The sequence below is a fragment of the Lynx rufus genome, unplaced genomic scaffold (genome assembly GCF_022079265.1).
Source record: "Lynx rufus isolate CCGP_SWC_20201006 ecotype Redwood Valley unplaced genomic scaffold, mLynRuf1.p SCAF_26, whole genome shotgun sequence".
NCBI lineage: Eukaryota > Metazoa > Chordata > Mammalia > Carnivora > Felidae > Lynx > Lynx rufus.
Window position 1 is genome coordinate 9,133,961 of NW_025814841.1, and position 18,225 is coordinate 9,152,185.

The following is an 18,225-nucleotide window of genomic DNA, read 5'->3' on the forward strand; positions in this document are numbered from 1 at the left end:
AATGTTTTACTTCTAAGGCTTATTACTCAAGTGACAGGGCAAGGTATTCAATATCACAGCTTAGAGTGCTTAGATGTGGCTCTGAGAGAAAAACAAACATACAATGATGCATATTAAGGTACATAAGTAGATCTAAGAGAAGCCTCTTTAGAAAGAAAGTAATAAAAAGCCTTAAAACACATATTTATAACATGCAAAAACAGTGCAATAGCATAAAAAATGAACTGAAATAAAGTCTTTTGGGTTAAACCAAGTTATAAAGCATAAATTCAAGATGCAGACAGCAAAAAGAAACACTAGCCATGAGCTGTAGCATTTACTATTATGCAAAAAGCCTAACCAAGTAGACAGCAAACCAAAGGCAGAAGTTTTGTTCTGAAAAAGCAACAGCAACTGAAAGGAGGCAGTACTGTCAAGTGATTGAAAAACGCATGGGCTTTGGCACCGGAATGAGCTGGATTCAAATCCTAGCTCAGAAACTGTGCGCTGAGTAAAACTGCAAAATCCCTCCATGCTGAGAGTCCTTATTTGTACAATGGGGCGGTTACTACCTGCCTGCTAGAGTTTATGAAAGGATCAGAAATAATACACAGCAGTAAAAAGCACAGACTTTGAAGTCAGATGGGTCTGGGTTAGAACTGACTACATCTAATAGCTTAGATAACTTATGCCTCAGGTTTCTTATTTGTAAGATAGGTATAATACCACCTCCTCTGTGCTCTTATGAGGATAAATAAAATAACACGGATAAATATTCTATAAAGTCTTAAAAGCACACCCGATATGTACTTTGTCCCTACAAGATATATGTACATACATTCATACATTATACACACACCCACTTTGCATAGTGCCTGCCATTTTACAGATATTTAAAATGTCGATTATTGTAATTATTTCCTAACATAAGAAATTTCAGAATGATTATAAACTCTAAACTGTGGTTTTTTCATCTTCCTACACCCGATCTATATATGATTAACCAATCAGAGATGAATGGCAGTTCATCAATTATTCCAACTACAAATATTTCAGGATAATTCAGGGAGTGGAAAAAGGAACAAGCATAAAATGCTCACTAGTAGGAAGAAAATCCAGAAACAAGGAAATATTATAGGGAAGGAGTACAAATACGTATTAGACATATAAACTATTCACACTTTAAATTTACAATCCTGAAATTGTATGCTTACTTGTTAATACAAGTTATTTCCTATTTATTTTTCTGCCAAAGGCAAAATCAGGCATAAATTTAACTTTTGCCCACAACTATCCTTCATTTTACGCCATCCTACCTGCAGCCATCTTGGCCCTAGACCAATTTTACTGGGTTACGGAGGAGAACTGATCTTGCCAATTCTTCAAAGACACTTTAAAAATTGTAAGCGTTAAGAAAGTGTAGCAACCATTTCATACTATTATTCTGTAGGACTGGAATTGTCGCATTCTGGTTTCTAGAAACCACTTATCTACCTTTCGTTATTTTTTGGTTTGTCTTTCTTTGTTAAAAAGGAGTTATGCATGCACAGGGTTTTAAAAAGGGAGTGGAAGAGCACAAGTATTAAATGTATCGAAAGGACTTAAATGAGAAGTTTCTCTCCCACAGCAGGACAACCCACTGTTAACAGTTCCTTTTTACATTCTGCCTAAGTCAAATAAAAAATGGGTCAGTTCTAACACTGAAAACTGAATAAAACCCCAGGAATTATCCATTTATGGGGTATGACAGATTGTCTTATTTGAAAACTTAAGAGTGCACAGAACATTCTCTTTTGTTCAACAAACTCAAAATGTCTAATAAGTACACAATTATGTCTCCATCAGAACAGAAATCTATTTCAACACTTAATACCATCGAACAAGTTGGTAAGCTTTTTATGTCAGAAGTGTACTATTAACAAAGATAATACAATCCTGTTTTCAAATAAGAGGGTGTTACATACCTGCAACCTTACTCCTATAAAAGACGTTCAAGTCATAAATAAAACTGTTTTGGTAAAGTGAATATTTAATACTGCCACAGCATGTTTAAAAATATTTGGTGATACATCCTTCCTTTTAAAAGTAAAAAAACAAAACAACTTACTTACGCCTTTACCACCCATCTGCTATGATAAATTCATATTTTCAGTTGTCCTTAAATGGGGAAGTATACATACAATTTTGTGAAACAGAAAAACATCATTTTTATATATGTCACTCTCTTTATTAAGAGACTTGCATATAATTTCATATGTTCCCAAACTTACCTTTTCATTTTTTTTATCTGTCTCTAAGGGCTGCTTTGCTGTTATACTTCGAGGAGTTCGGACAACTTCCTCGTCAGCCACTTCAACCGTCCGTCCATTCGGCTGCACAGGTAACAAAAAGAATCTTGTTATCAAACTGCTTGGAGGGTCAAATCACAGATTTATACTCAAGAAACAGCATATACTACAATCAAATGCTACCCCCTGACCCAACTTTAATAGGTTTCTGTACAGCCATGTTGTAAGACTTGATGTGCTACTATCTCTAATAACTGTGTTTTGTAATATGATAATGAACCTATAAACAAAAGCCTGTACCACAAATAAATTTTCTGATCTCACCCAGGGTATCAGTTCCTCCAACAAAAACTCATGGAATGAAAGCAGGAATATGGGGAACTAAACTGTATTTGCACTCTCACCACCAATTAGTAGTGTAATCTCAAAACGTTTCACTCATTATCTTTTGAGTCTTATTTCCACATATATAAAATTATAGATCTGGTCTATTCAAAAGTCAGTAAACTTTTTCGATAAAGGGACAGGAAATATTTTAGGCTTTGTGGGCCATATCATCTCTGCTGCAACTACAAAACAGTGCAATTTTGTACAAAAGCAGCCACAGATGAATAAATTGAGTGTGGCTGTATTCCAATGAAACTTTATTTGCAAAACACTAGTAGAGGGCCAGATTTGGTCCCTGGTCCATAATCTGTTGGCCTCTATATTAGATTATCTCTAATGCCTCTTGTAATTCTATTATCTAATGGTTCTATTGTTCTAGGATTAAGAAATTTACCAAGCCAGTGCTACAGCTTAAAAAGGTTACCTCAGCTTCAACACTCCGAAAATAAAAAGATATGAGTAAAATTAAGTTTGTGAATTCCAAGTCTGGGTTTTAATTAGAATCACTAGTTTTGGGGGTTAATCCTCCCCCCCTCCCCCCCCCCAAAAAAAACCACATTTCTATGTTCTATCACCAGAAATATATTTAGATTCAAGAGTTTGAAGAATGGAGTCCAGGTATCTGGTATTCTAACCTCTTCTCTCTGGGTCCTACTATTTCTTTTCACTTGCTTATTCTCATACTCCAATAATTCAGTGAGTTAGTAAATCAATATACTAGTTTCGGTTGCCTTATTTCCAGTTCTTGCAGAACAGACTTCCACCAGATTACTCATTATAGCAGAACCATACTCCAGAAAACAATAGCAATGCTCAAGTTTCTATAATGTGACTTTGCCAGAGTTTGTTCGAAATTATCAGGGATATACAGTTAGAGAAACAGACCATTAATATTCTAAAACCCGATTTGTAGGCTTTTCAAAGATTTATGGCAGAAAAGCCAAAACAAAAGCTGTCTTTTAGCTGACAAAAATCCTAATTAACCCCAATTTAATCTGCTGGCTCTTAAGCAATTTGTTAAACTCAGACGCCAAAACCAGGTCTCCTTCCTCTTGATTTGGTTTTCTTTCTCCTGTGCTGTTGTGTCACTTTCATGCTGCTTCCTCTCACCAGCTTCCCTGTGTATGTACATGTTGGGGGGGGGGGGGTGGTACACAAAGAAGGGTAAGAAAACCCTGAAAGGAATCTGGACTTAGAGCAATAACCACATCAGGAATATAAAACCGTTTAATTCTACTTCCAAGATCAGCATCTCAATTGTCAGTTCTCATATGTTAGTTCTTATTATCCTCTTCAGCCAAACCTTTTCTGATTTCCTGTGGTCTGCTTCAGCTTCACCCACTCTATACAAGCCTTATGCCCCCTGAACGATCTTGCAGCTTCAATTTCAGTTTCCAGTCTCTAACTGGAAGCTCACAGGCTTACATTTCTGAAACTTCACTTAACTAATCCCTTCAGGAAACTTTCCATCACAGTCACTACTATAGCACTTCCATTTTATTCATGTAAATGACTACATGGAGTCATCTTAATTTATTAACTGCTAAAAGGTGAGGAATTAATTGGTCAAAAACTACAAAAAATTCAATGCAATTCCTTTGAGGCCAAACGCAAACACTGGTGATATAGCCTCCCAAATGAAAGATGAAACAATCTCCTTTTGAACAAATATAAACTCTGAAGTCCTCAATCCCGTGAGCTACAGCAGGAACACTCAGTTTCCATTTCACAGACTCTGAAATGACCGGCAAGCCACAGGTGGTCCCACACTCCAACCTGTGCCATTTTTACTTCCTTCTTCGCAAGATGAATTTATGCAATTACTGTAACTGTAGCTGTTCCTTCGGTCTATGCAGATTTCTCAATGTTCCACTAACATTTGGGAGTCAGCAACAACCCTTCCTCAAAATGCCAGATAACATGAAACAATATGCCTCCTATCCCAACAGAACTCTTGGGCCCTATGAATAAAGGATACACAATGGCAGCTGTGCCTTTCCTACCCACCAGCAACACTCATCTGTCCTGCCACTAGCTGGTCAAGAAGGTCTTGTCCTGGAAAATCATTAACCACATTTAAATCAGCAAATCCAGAAATGGAGGAATATTATGTAGATCTGCTCACATGAAAGTAACTAAATGTAAATAAGTTAATTAATTAAATAAAGGGGCGCCTGAGTGGCTCAGTCACTTGAGCCTCTGACTCTTGATTTCAGCTCAGGTCATGATCCCAGGGTTGTGAGACTGAGCCCCAAATTGGGCTCCACGCTGAGCATGGAGCCTGCTTGGGACTGTCTCTCTCCTTCTCTCTCTCCCCGCTCCACCTCCCCCCAACTTGTGCTTCCACTCTCTAAAAAAAAGGAAAAAGAGAAAAAGAGGAAGAGAAAAAGAAAAAGCAACTAACTGCAAACCAACACTTCAAACCCAACCTGACTGCCAACAGGGTTTTATCTTTTGTATCTTATACAAAAGGTATTATCTTTTCTCATCATGAAGCCTTAATATACACGTTTCCATAGATTAGCAATTATGCGGGCCTCTCATCGTAACCTAGTATAAAATTTTCTGGAAAACTTTGAGGTGTTTCCTTCCAGGGCCAACCAAAGTTAATTTCACATATAGAATATAAGCTATATTTTAAATTAGACAAGAACATCCTCCGAATTTGGTGAAAATCAACCAGAAACAGAAAAATGACATAATCATTTCTTAGATGGATAAACTCCTTATAGGCAATGCTATGTCTGCTTTATTATTACACATTCCCCAACTCCTACGCCACATCCTTTGAAAAACATATTCATGAATGAACATTGTGAGTGTGTGTGTGTGTGTGTGCGCGCACGTGCGTGTGTGTGTGTGTGTGTGTGTTGGGAGGGGTGGTGATAAACCAAAATGAAGATACCTAGCTGACAATCAAGAAAATAAAATGCAAAAAGGAGACACACAGCAGGGGAGCAGGGTCTCTTATTGAATAATACCTGATTTTGGAGCATCTGGGTGGCTCAGTCAGTTGAGCTTCTGACTCTTGGTTTCAGTTCAGGGCGTGATCACACTGTCCCTGGGTTCGAGACCTGCATTGAGCTCCACATTGCCAGTGTGGAGCCTGTTTAGGATTCTCTCCCTCTCTGACTCACCACTCTCTCTCAAAATGAACAAACAAACTTTAAAAAATGCCTGATTTAAAGGAAATATAATTTTCATGTTAGTCAGCCCTTAAATTATTAATTTCATAAATGTTTATTAAGTACTTCAGGCACTGGGCTAGGGACCTCAGGAACAAGGACAAATGAAAGGAATTTGCCCTTGAGGAGTTTTGAGGTTCAGAATAAGCAGATATGCTTAATAACGGACATCTACTCCAAAGGAATCTACATCTAAGATAACCATATGTAAAGTTTAACATTTGACTTCTAAAACGAAACCATTTAGAATCCCATTTTCACTTAGTTATGTGAATTTTATTTCTAGATAGAAAATATAAAAACCATGACTTCAAGTTACTTGGAAACACCTTAAGAAACTAGAAGGGCAGCCTACCAACTACCAAAAAAATGGAAGATGAAGAGACCATGGACACTGGAACTGAACAAACCTGGGATTAAGACTCGACTTCTATATTTAATCACTGTGATTATAAGCATTTTCCTTGACTTAACCCTTTATTTCATCATTTGTAAATATAAAGAAAATATGTACTCATACAAGTTTCTTGTTAAAACGACAATAAATGAGAGAACATGGCTATAATGGCTCAAATCCTCATCTCCTTGTCCAGCTTTCAGGTCACAACTAGCAAGCCTACAACCAGCGTTAAGTCCTGGTGGTCAAGAGGGTCAACAGACACTACATGCATCCATCAGGCCCAGTGCTCCAGACACAAATTCTTTTGGGGAGTTAACAGAATACAAATGGTAAGTAAACACAGCCTCTCAGAGGCTAGAAATAGTCCAGGCTTGCTGTCAAAGACAGCAATGTAGTATCTTTCTTTTTTAAAAAACTGCTTACAGTTTCACCATTTTCTAAGAAAATAAAATTACATCATACTCACTTATGTTCATTCACTTACTATCCAGTAAGTGAACATAACCCCTCCAACCCTACTCGTAAAGGAAAAGAGTATGGGTTTTAAAGGCAAGCTGAAACCAGGGTTGAATTCCCCAATGTGTGTAATCCCGGAGAAGTTACTATTTCACTAGAGTTTCAATTTTCTTAGCTTAAAGTTATTCTGAACATACAGGAGGCATAAGTAGACATATTACACCCATCATAAAAAAAGATCAAGGGCAAAATGTTATGGAAATTCAAGGTGCATCATCTTTAGCTGACAGAGTGAAGACGGCCTGACACGTAATTCCCAAGTACCTGCCGTGGGCCAAGCACCTTGCTAGATGCTTTACATGCATCATCTCATTTAGTGAACAAGACCTTGCCTTGGTCAGTGTATTTTTAGTTTGAAGAGTTCTGATATAAATTCAAGATAGAACAATTTCTTGCCATTTATTTGAAAATGTCTTTTTTTCTGCCAAATGTGAATATGTCAAATATAAATATACTACAGCTTTAATTATAGCAATTTACTAACTTATTTTTAAATCCAACCCCAATTTTAAACTCTTAATAACTGAGAGTACAATCTTACAAATATGGCCTATGATTCAAATTTGCAAAATCATGCTATATATATCCTGAGCTATTTCCTTTAGTGTAAAGATCCTGTGCCTTCCAAGCAGCTAGCCAAAGACTCAACTCTCTTCAGGGATTCTGAACTATCAACTTGTTAACCGCACCAGGAATCCTCATGCTGTCAGCATGGAGCCCACTTCGGATGCTCTGTGCCCCTCCCCCATTCACGTGCTCACTCTCAGAAATAAACATTAAAAAAAATTAAAAAATAAAATTAAAAAAATACTCTCAAAGCTTTCATAACCTTGAGAAGTAGTACATTAACCAATAATGTCAAAGTGCAAAAGAAACCTCAAGTGTTAAGAGGGTTTATTGCTGCTCTTAATATCTAAGATAAGCATAATTATTAAAGGTCTTCTCTGTTAGGACTTTGGCAGAATACAACGACAAGATGAAAAAGTCCTGTCATTTAACCAAACAGAGCCAAATTTCTGGAGCTTTGGTAAGAGTTACTACAATTTTCAACACAAACTTTTGATTCTATTTTTTTAATGATTATTTACTTATTTTTGAGAGAGAGAGGGAGACAGTGAGCAAGTGAGTGGGGGGGGGGGGGAGGAATTCCAAGCAGGCTCCATGCTCAGCGCAGAGCCCAATGTGGGGCTTGAGCTCACGAACCGTGAGATCATGACCTGAGCCGAAATCAAGAGATGGACGCTCAACCGAATGAGCCACTTGGGTGCCCCCAAACTTTTGATTCTAAAAGTAAATTTTGAAAGAAATAAAGAGAGGGGCGCCTGGGTGGCTCAGTGGGTTAAGTGCCCATCAGCTAGTTCACGATCTCCTGGTTTGTGAGTCGAGCCCCACGTGGGGCCCTGTGCTGACAGCTCAGAACCTGGAGCCTGCGTTGGATTGTGTCTCCCTCTCTCTCTGTCCCTCTCCTGCTCGTGTTCTCTTTCTCTCTCTCAAAAATAAATAAACCTTAAAGCAAATTAAAAAAAAAAATAAAAAAGAAGAAAGACAGCTGTAACTTACTGGGAAAATTGGAATTGTTCTCTGAATGCAATGTAATATCCTTGAACATGCTATGAAAACCAGAGAGGTACACGAACATAACAGCAGAATTTGTAGACTACAAATTATCATACCATTTAGCCTTTGAAACTCCTTTGCTCTATGACCTCAAATAAGTTATTATAATCTATAAATCTCAAGATTCCATTTCTGTAAAATCAGCAATGTTTATCTAGAACTCAGGAGTTTTTAATCAAATGATTTTTCTTTTTATACTTATAACATGGAGAATAGTGATTTAAAGGTAAAAAGAAAATCCTGTTTGTAGGTAGCAAGTGATATAATTTACCTTTACTAATACCTGGGATAATACAGCAAAATTACTACCTAGAATAAAAGACATACTTCTTTTTTTTTTTAATTTTTTTAACGTTTATTTATTTTTGAGACAGAGAGAGACAGAGCATGAATGGGGGAGGGTCAGAGAAGAGGGAGACACAGAATCTGAAACAGGCTCCAGGCTCTGCACTGTCAGCACAGAGCCCGACGCGGGGCTCGAACTCACGGACGTGAGATCATGACCTGAGCCGAAGTCGGACGCTTAACCAACTGAGCCACCCAGGCACCCCTAAAAGACATACTTCTGTTGGAATATCTTAACAGCTAAATTTACTTAGCCAAATAAATTATCCAATTAAACTATGAGGTATCATTATACTTTGTTCAGAACTGAGTTCGACAAATAATCATCAAAGGCACTTTACATGCCAGGCACTGTTTGCCATTGTATATATATCAAGACATACAACCTAGGCGCGCCTGGATGGCTCAGTTGGTCAAGTGTCTGACTTCTGCTCAGGTCATGATCTGATGATTCATGAGTTCCAGCCCCATGTTGGGCTTTGTGCTGAGAGCTCAGAGCCTGGAGCCTGCTTCGGATTCCGTGTCTCCCTCTCTCTCTGCCCCTCCCCTGCTCGCTAGTGCACACGCGCTCACACTCTCTTGCTCTCTCAAAAATAAACATAAAAAAAAAAAAAAAAGACTTACAACCTAGTGGAGGGAAAAGGCCTCTGAAAAGTAAATGGGTAAGTAATTTACAAACTGTGATAATTATAATAAATACATACAAAGAGTTGACGCAGAAGACAGAAGGGGATGCCTATTTCAACTACGGTGATCAGTAAATAGTTTTCTAGGAAGGTGAGGTTTTTTTTTTTTAATGTTTATTTATTTTTGACAGAGAGAGACAGACAGACAGAGCACGAGTGGGGAAGGGGCAGAGAGTGAGGGAGACAAAGAATCCAAAGCAGGCTCCAGGCTCTGACTGTCAGCACATAGCCTGGTGTGGGGCTCAAATTCATGAACACTAAGATCATGACCTGAGCCAAAGTGGGATGCTTAATTGATTGAGCCACCCAGGCATCCCTAGGAAGGTGAGTTTTAAGGTGAGACCTACAGGCTGATTTGAACAGTAGGCAAAAGTTTATCCCAGAAGTGCTAATAATAGTTCATGCAAAGGAACTGGGTTGTAAAAGAGTGAAGAACTGAAAAGAGATCACTATAGTTGGAGGTAATAAAGAGAGGAAATGAACTCAAAATCAGCCTAGAAAGAAAAGCAGGTACTGGGCCACACAGGAAAATCTAAACAGATTTTAAATGCAAAAGCTACTGAAGTGTTGGTTTTAGACAAATGTTGGCTTTAGGACTGGGGGGCAACGTGCAGAGGTTACTACTCTGTAAGTGAGCTAAGGGGCCAGACAGACATTAGAATGAGAGTAGTCAGACTGAATACACATCTTGGAGATAAAATTGATGGTACCTGCTGACGAATTAGATATGAGGTACGGAAGATATAAGGGAATGAGAAAAAGGGAAGAATCAAGAACGACTCTTAGATTTTTGGACTGAATAACTGAATGGGTGGCAGTCATTTACCATTTACAGAAATGGGGAAGACCAGGAGAGAAAAGGGAATCATGAATTGTTTTGGAGATGTTAAAATGTGAGACAAATGTCAGATTTCCAATAGAAGAAATCAAGTATATACCTAGACATGAGGTTCTGGAGATGAGAGGAATGGTCCAGTTACAGTTACAGACTAATATGAAGTTGATCCCATTATTCAGGGATTCCATATTGGCAAGTTCACCTGCTCACTAAAATTAATTTCTAATCCCGAAATTAATACCTGAGGTGCTCTCCTCATCACTCACAGACATGCACAGGGCTGGGGAAAAAATCTGAATTGCCCTTCAGGTACCTTCCCAGGCAATGTTCAGTTTTGTTTCAGATATCATAAAAAATATAAAATAAAAATATAAAAGAGAGAGACTAACCCTAGCTGCAGAACTAGGGAAGGCTTCAGAGTAGAGACAGCACCATAGCTGGGCCTTCAAGGATAAGTAGAAATCATAGGGAGAAAGAAATAAAGGGCTTTTAATAGAACAAAATAGTTTGAATAAGAGACACTAAAGTCTAGCCAATGGTAATGTGTTTGAGATAATAGTTAAGAGATAAATCTAAGATGGGGGTTACATTATAAAGAGGTTTGAGTGCCATGTTGTAGACTGGGTTTTATTCAACATGTGATGAGAAAACTACTGACAAGACGCAAACATGAAAGTCATGGTCAGAGCTGGGCTTTAAAAGATTTAACTGGCATGAGTGGGTAGAAAGGATTGGCAACAAAGAGACTGGAAGCAGGAAAACCAGTTAGGATGGTATTAGTACAGTCTAAGCAAAAGGTAATAAAGTCCAAAAGTAGGGCAGTGGCAATGAAACTGGAACAGAAATAATGACTACAAAAGATGCTGCATACTATTAGAATGATTTATTGGCTATAGAATGACGGACCTTATAAAATTTTAGCCAGAAGAGGCAAACACAGCCATCTTCCACTGTAAAAATAAAAAGGTGGCTCACATGGCTGTTTACCAGGCATGAAGAATGGGAATGAGTGGTATAAATACTTTGGTAGGGCATCTTACTACTTTATGCATTCAGTAATTTTTTACCGAGTACTAAGCACTATGCAAGGTTATACAAGAGCAAACAAGACAAAAACACTACTTATTCAGTGAGCTTATAGATATCAACAATTGCATTATGGCAAATCTTTATGAGAAGTCCTACACTAATATAAAAATAACCTTTTCACTAATACAAATTTTCACTGAAGTTGACCCTGGTTATAGGTAGGCTTCTAGTTGAAATTCAAGGCAACAACTGTTAAACACCAGTTAGTTATATGATATCTCACATCCATCTAAATTATGGCTCAGATTAGGTCAAGTTAAAAAATATTTACTGAGTTCCTATTTAATACTTACATTGTACTAGCTGTCATGGGAAAATACATAATGATTTCCAAAAATGCCAAAAAATAAGCCCAGTGAAAAGTGCTACCCCCTTCACTTTTAGTAGGAAAACAAACTGCAATTCATACCCTGAAAGACCTTTGCCAAGATATTAGGGGATAAAAATCAAAATGATATAAAGATTTTAAAAACTGCTTATGCGTTGGTTTAAAAAAGCTAAATACCACCTACTCTATAGATAGAAATAAACTACTAGAAACAAATTTTAAAAATCTGAGTTGCAAAATTTGCAATGATTTAAGAGAGAACTAAAAATAATGGGATAAAAAGATGAAAACAAAACATTTAATATGTAATATCCCTTCACAAAACTAGTTAGTTGGATCAGAGTAAGTATATACTAAAATGTGTATCAGAATGATATAGTAATGAAGAGATAGATTGTAAGATTAAACATGACACCCCTTAGAAATCTCTCCTTTACTATGGATCTTATGGCTCTATGCCAGTGAGTGATTTTTAAACTAATAGCAAGGATTTACCAAGGGAGCTTGTTAAAAATGCAGATTTCCTGGACTCAGTTCCAGAGATTTTTGATTCTGAATTTATAAGATCTGTGCTGGTGTTCAGGAATCTATAAATTTTAATAAGCATTCAAAGCAACTCCACTGCAAATAGTCAGAGATAACATTTAGAGGAATCCTCCAATATTTTAACTCAACTAAAATCTTCAATTTATAAACAAGATAAGCTAAACAGAGCAAGGTTAAATGCCTTATTCAAGTTTAGTTCCTGCCAGGCTGACAGAGTTAAGTCTTCCTCTCCTGGGCCTTTCCTGTTTCTTCAGCCTTTTCCACTATCTTGCTCCTACCCACTTTCAAAGCCAGATTCCGTGATAAGGTCTCTCACGGCCTCCTGGGCCCACAATGGGTTTGCACTGTTAATTTTTTTTAGCGTATCCTTTTCCACAACTGGAATAAAAATCTCCCTGGGGAGCAACTGAGCTTCTACTTTTGTATCCCCTTCACAATGAGACATATGAATATTGTATTCCTTTTCACTGCCTTCAAATTGCAAGCTGTATGCTGCCTTTCTCCAAGTAAATACTTAGCACAGTGCAAAGCACAGGAGTACTACATAAATGGGTGCTTCTATTTCTCAGTCTCATAAAGCAGTGTTTTTCTGTGGGTCATGCCTCACAGTGAAATGTGAAACCAATTTGATGGGTCACAACTATCATTAAAGAAAAACAAACCGTATGGTTTGATATGTGTGTGTTCTCAATAAGGGGGTGGAAGTTGGGAGGTACTGTAATGGAAAATGTGTTTTTTATTGTAAGTTGCAGTCAAAAAGCTAGAATGCCACAATTTTGTTAATGTTGATAAACTTCTCCAACACCTGTATACCATGAGGTAGGCAAAGATATTTTCTCACCCAATCAACACTGAACAATTTGATTAGTCATCCCATTCTTCACTCCCCAAAGCTTAATACTAAGATTTATTTACTCATTCACTGCCCATTCCTCAACTAAGATGAAAAAGAGGAGTAAGTCCTAAGTCTGATGAGTATTTTTCACAGGAACCTGTTCCTTCTTCAGATAGGTCGTCTGAGTGTTATGATGCACTTGGGATGGACTCCTAGAGCACCTGTCTCTCGACTCAAGTCTATCTGAAATTCTAGATGTCCCAGACAGGGCTTTGAAATGTTCACAATCTGCTTCATCCACACAGGGTTTAGGGTTATTAATGTGCGTGGTTTTTTCAAGATCACCTTCTTCGCTTATTTTGGAGCCAGGTTCTCTATATCCACCGTAACATTACTTTCCAGTAACCTCTGCTCAAAAAATGTAATTATATATTCGAAATCAGTTCTATTTCCTCTTCCAACTTAAGGTAGAATTCATACTGACAAAGTCATATCCTTTTCTAAGTTTTGTATGTTATCTTAATCAGCAGACTAAATGTAAACACTTATCTAGGCCTAATAATGCACCAACTGTGACCTGTCACTTCTCTAATACTGACTTATTCCAACAATACTCTCATTGCTTTAGTTTGAACTCAAATCCCACTTCCTCCAGTAACTTTCCTAAATCCCTTCAATGGAATTAGTCTCCCACCCTCCAAACCTCACCTGTCTGTGCTCTATTAGCATAATTGATGAATCTGTTTCCTACATTAGTCTCCATGACTGATTCTCATTCCTATGTGTATACCTCCCACCCGGCAACACACACCAGAGTGCATTTCACATGCTACGACTGGGTTACATTTACTTTGTTGCAGTGAAAGGTAAGGAGCTTAATTCAGTGTATATAAAAATAGCCTAGCTGTTTCTAATTCTACACACCCTCCACTTGTAAAGTATCGTAAAAAACAAAACTCTAAAAGATATCATGGGAGATCCACGGGTAATAAAGAATGTACAAATAAAACGGGAAAGCATGATAAAATGGATGTGATGCTCTCTGCATTTCCACACGTGGCCCGGTAAAACGGTGCCTAAATCTCTTTCAGACAGCACCATTCTGCTCTGTCATTCCCTTTTACTATTTCAAAACCTCGCACACCGCTTAACTTGACTTAGCTCTCCCTCATGGGGCTATGTACCCCGAAGTATATTAGGCAGCGACTTCCTCTTGCCTTGCTCCTGTTCAGGCCTCCATTGGCTGCATTCACAAGAGTAAGAGTGGGCAACCATTTCCCTTAAACAGTTTAACTAAAATGGAAGCGCGTCTAGACCTGGGTACCTTTAATCCTCCGTAAACCCGATTTTTTAGGTCATCGTATTTCCTCCCCCGGCTACCGTCTCAATGTAACTTGAAGTAGACATCTGCCTTCCAGGCGCAGTCTTTCCACAACTTCCCAGCACCACCGTAAGGTCCCATCACTCTCCACACACAGCCTACCCGGTAGGCCTCAAGAAGGGTTGGCATGTTATTCCGGCGGTCAAGGTTCCCGAAAATGGACTGACCTCCCGGCGCTTTTATTTAAACGTACCCCACGCCGCCGTCTAACTTCCTTCCTCGAAACTAGTCTTCCCCACTCGTCCTACACTTCCCGAGTTTCCACGATTCCCCAAGTAACGTGTCCACCGATCACCTCCTCCACCTGGGGAGAGCTCAGTCCCAGCTCTTGACTAACCTCACTCTTTTCCCCTTCCATTCCCCGCTGGGGGGACTGGGACTCGGCCTTCCGCTCGCTCGAGGGTTTCCACGCCGGGCCCTGGCCCCTATTCTACCGCCGCTCCACCCCTACTCACTTTGGGCTTCTCGGGCAATTTCTTCCGGTTCTTCTTCTTCTGCTCCTCGCTCCTGAGATTCTTCAACAGGGCTACATCGTCGGTGGCCGGGGCCGGCAGGGCTGCCGCCTCCTCCCGCTTGCGGGGCGGGCTCCTCCGCTTTTTTCGGGCGCCGGCACAAGCCGCGGCCCAGCCGTAGCAGAGCAGGAGGAGCAGCAGCAGTCCCAGCGCGCCGGTGCCCACCAAGATCACCCAGCCCGGGTACCGCTTCGGCTCCAGCCCCAGGTCGAGGCCCAGCTCGGTGCGCAGAAAGCCTAGGCCAACCGACAGCATTTCCCGCAGCCGAGCCGAGCCCTCCTCGGCCTGCTGGGCCAGGTCGTCCTGCCAGCTCTGTGCAGCCATCTTCCCTCCGTCAAAGAGACTCTCAGGGTGACGCTGGGGCGCACAGACGCCGTAGAAGAGTCAAGGGAGGCGAGGAAGGGACGGGCCGGACTGCCTCAAGCCGAGCTCATCGCGGCCGCCCCTCGCGCCGGAGCCGGGGATCGGCAGCTGCCGCCGCCAGGAGAGGGGGCTCCCAGTTCCCCCTAGTCAGCCTCACTCCGCCGCCGCCAGGAGGAGGGGGGGCGGCGGGAGGGAGTGTCTCCAGTGGCGGCCGCTAAGCGGCGTCTCGGCGCCAGGGCCAGGCCCCGCTGTCGTCCCTTGGCGGAACAATGGCGGCTCCGGCCGCGATCCACGCCGCGCGCGCGGCGGGGGGGGGGGGGGGGGCGGGGGAGATGGCCGCGGGTCACGTGGGCAACCTGGGCGGGACGTGGGTGTCACGTGGGCAGGGCGGGGCGGGAGCCGTTGGGTCGAGGGCGCGGCTCTCGCGGTTGGTGGTGACCAGTCCTGGCCTAGTGGAGGCTCCGAGCCTGGGGATCGCTGACCTTGGACGGGAGTCTGGGAGGGGTTAACTGCAGGAAGCCTCCGCCGGGTGGCTGGTGCCCGGGAGCTAGGAGACGTGGCGCTTTGAATGGGTCCGGGGGAGGGGCTCTCGAGGAAGTCGGGGATGGGGTGGGGTAGGGAGGAGTGGGTGAAGAGTGTGGAAGCGGGTAAGGGGGTTTAGGTCAAAGTCGCTCAAGTAGGGTGTAGGTTTTCTACATTCTTTTCCTGGGAGTGGTGTTGAGGTGGAACAAGCATTTTCTCCCTGGGTCACACAGCTAGATGCTTCCAGAGTAGGCTTAACTGTGTATGAAGCCGGCACTCCTCTTGCAAGGCCTAGGTTTCATTCACAAACTGGCTATTTCTCTTCAGGGCCAACTAACATACTGCGTGCCTATCATTCGCTAGCCTGGCTCATTCACTGTTGATCTGGGTGTTCCCCAGAAATCAAAACTTGGAAAGCCCGTGGGCGGCACTATTTTCCTAGTAATTTGTAGCTTTAATAAGAAATAACAAGAGAAGCACATTGAACTGTGTTTACACGTAGAGGTAGCTCCCCCCTTGTGTTTTATTTTAAGCTTTTATACAAGACCACAAAAGGAGTTTGAAAAAATTCTGTGTTTATAATCTGTGTTGACCATCTCTGGGTAGAGTTAGGAAGAAATGAATTGCCTTTTCAGATTTTAATTACAAAGATAATGTTTGCTGGATGCCTTCAGTTTTTTCCTTTTTGCTATATGGAAACTTTAATCATTAAATGATAGCAAACATGTAAGCAGGTGTCTTGACTGGACTAATTACAGTTGACCCTTGAACAACTCAGGGGTTAAGGGCACTGACTCCTGGGCAGTGGAGTATAACTTTTGCCTCCCCCAAAACTTGTAATAGCCTCCTGTTGACTGGAAGCCTTACCAGGAACAGGAACAGTCACCTAACGCATATTTTGTATGTTATATGTATTACATACTATCGTCTTAAGTAAGTCTTAAAGTAAGCTAGAGAAAAAAAATTTAAGAAAATCGTAAGGAAAATACGTTTACAGTACTGTGCTGTTTATTTGTTGAAAGAAATGCATGTATAAGTGGACCCAGGCAGTTCAACTTCGTGTTTTTCAAGGGTCAACTGTGCAGACTTTCTCAAAAAATATAAATGGGATAAGATTAATAAGCACCTAATGCCAAAACTGTATTAAGGAGTATTTTGACCTACTTTGCAACAGTATTGTAAATGCATGTTGTGATTAATGGGTGGAAAGGAGTTTTGTAAATAATAATAAAAATAAACCACTCTTGCTAAGCTTTTATAGACTTATAATTAGAGACAGTGTAAATTATAAGGCCTAAAACTTTGAAGATATCATTGGGATCTGCTTTAACTCTACAAGGTTCCAAATTCCATTTATGTTTATGAAGTTAGATTTATAATCCCATTCTTAACATTTTGTTTCCAGAGACGGGAAATGTGATGATTTTCCTAAGAGGCTCCACTGCCCATTCTAGGTTAACACCTGTGGATTTAGGAATTGGGCAGATTATACAATAAGAGTAGCAGGATTTCCCTGTTCCTTGGGCAGCCTAGCAAGTATTGATTACGTAAAATCATTTCACCTTTCTATTTTCTGTGACTGTCCCTAAAAATACCTTTAAAAAAAACTTTAAAATAAATTTAAAATTTTACTTTGTTTAGTAATACAGATAACATCATTTTCATATATAACTTTATAGTCATTTTTCCAGGTTTTGTAATATATGTATATATTATCTATGTATATATGTATATGTTATATATATGTTTTACACATTTATTTTAAAATTTATTTATTTATTTTTGAGAAAGAAAGAGAACACAAGCGGGGAAGGGGCAAAGAAAGAGAGGGAGACAGAATCTGAAGCAGGCTCCAGGCTCTGAGCTGTCAGCACAAGATGTGGGGCTCGGACCCAAGAACAGTGAGATCAGGACCTGAGCTGAAGTCGGCTGCTTAACCACCTGAGCCGCCCAGGTACCCCTCAAGTATCTATATTTTAAAAACATAAATAAGGTTGTACACTATTTACTGTTTTGCACTTAATGTGGTCATGAACATTCATGTCAGTGGATAAAGCCTATCTAAAACCAGAAACACACCTGTAGTTCCACAAAGTTGGGCTTATTAACTTGTAGCAGAATGAAGTTTAGGTAAAGTTTAAATGAAGCAATGCTTTGAAAGACTCAAAGCAAAACTGGTTGTGTATAAAGGAGTTATCAGGCCTGACCCAAGTAGACTCAGAATCCTAATTCCTTGGAAATGGCAAAATTAAGATAAATGTGAAATGTTTCTGAAGCCTGAAAGGTGGGTTGGAATTAAAACACTGCTTTATCCTTTTTTTTTTTTTTTTTTAAGTTTATTTTAGAGAGAGAGAGAGAGAGAGCTGGGAGGGGGAGAAAGAGGGAGAGAGAAAGAGAATCCCAACCAG

At 40.2% G+C, this 18,225-nt stretch overlaps 1 protein-coding gene across 8 annotated transcripts in view; it reads right to left on the reverse strand.

The window, feature by feature from the left end:
* The window catches only part of MTDH (metadherin), a 57,310-nt gene extending 41,751 nt beyond the window's left edge, over positions 1-15,559 (reverse strand). For 3 of the 8 annotated variants that reach the window (XM_047089035.1, XM_047089036.1, XM_047089034.1), the window contains exons 1-2: positions 14,876-15,551; positions 2,250-2,351 (exon numbers count right to left, since the gene is read on the reverse strand). In XM_047089035.1, coding sequence (XP_046944991.1) covers positions 2,250-2,351; positions 14,876-15,256 — 483 coding nt within the window. In that variant the 5' untranslated portion in view covers positions 15,257-15,551. Of the gene's footprint in view, positions 1-2,249; positions 2,352-14,875 lie in introns of all 8 variants that reach the window. The other 5 variants (XM_047089037.1, XM_047089031.1, XM_047089032.1 and 2 more) reach the window with 4 other exon arrangements.
* Positions 15,560-18,225: the final 2,666 nt, after the last annotated feature.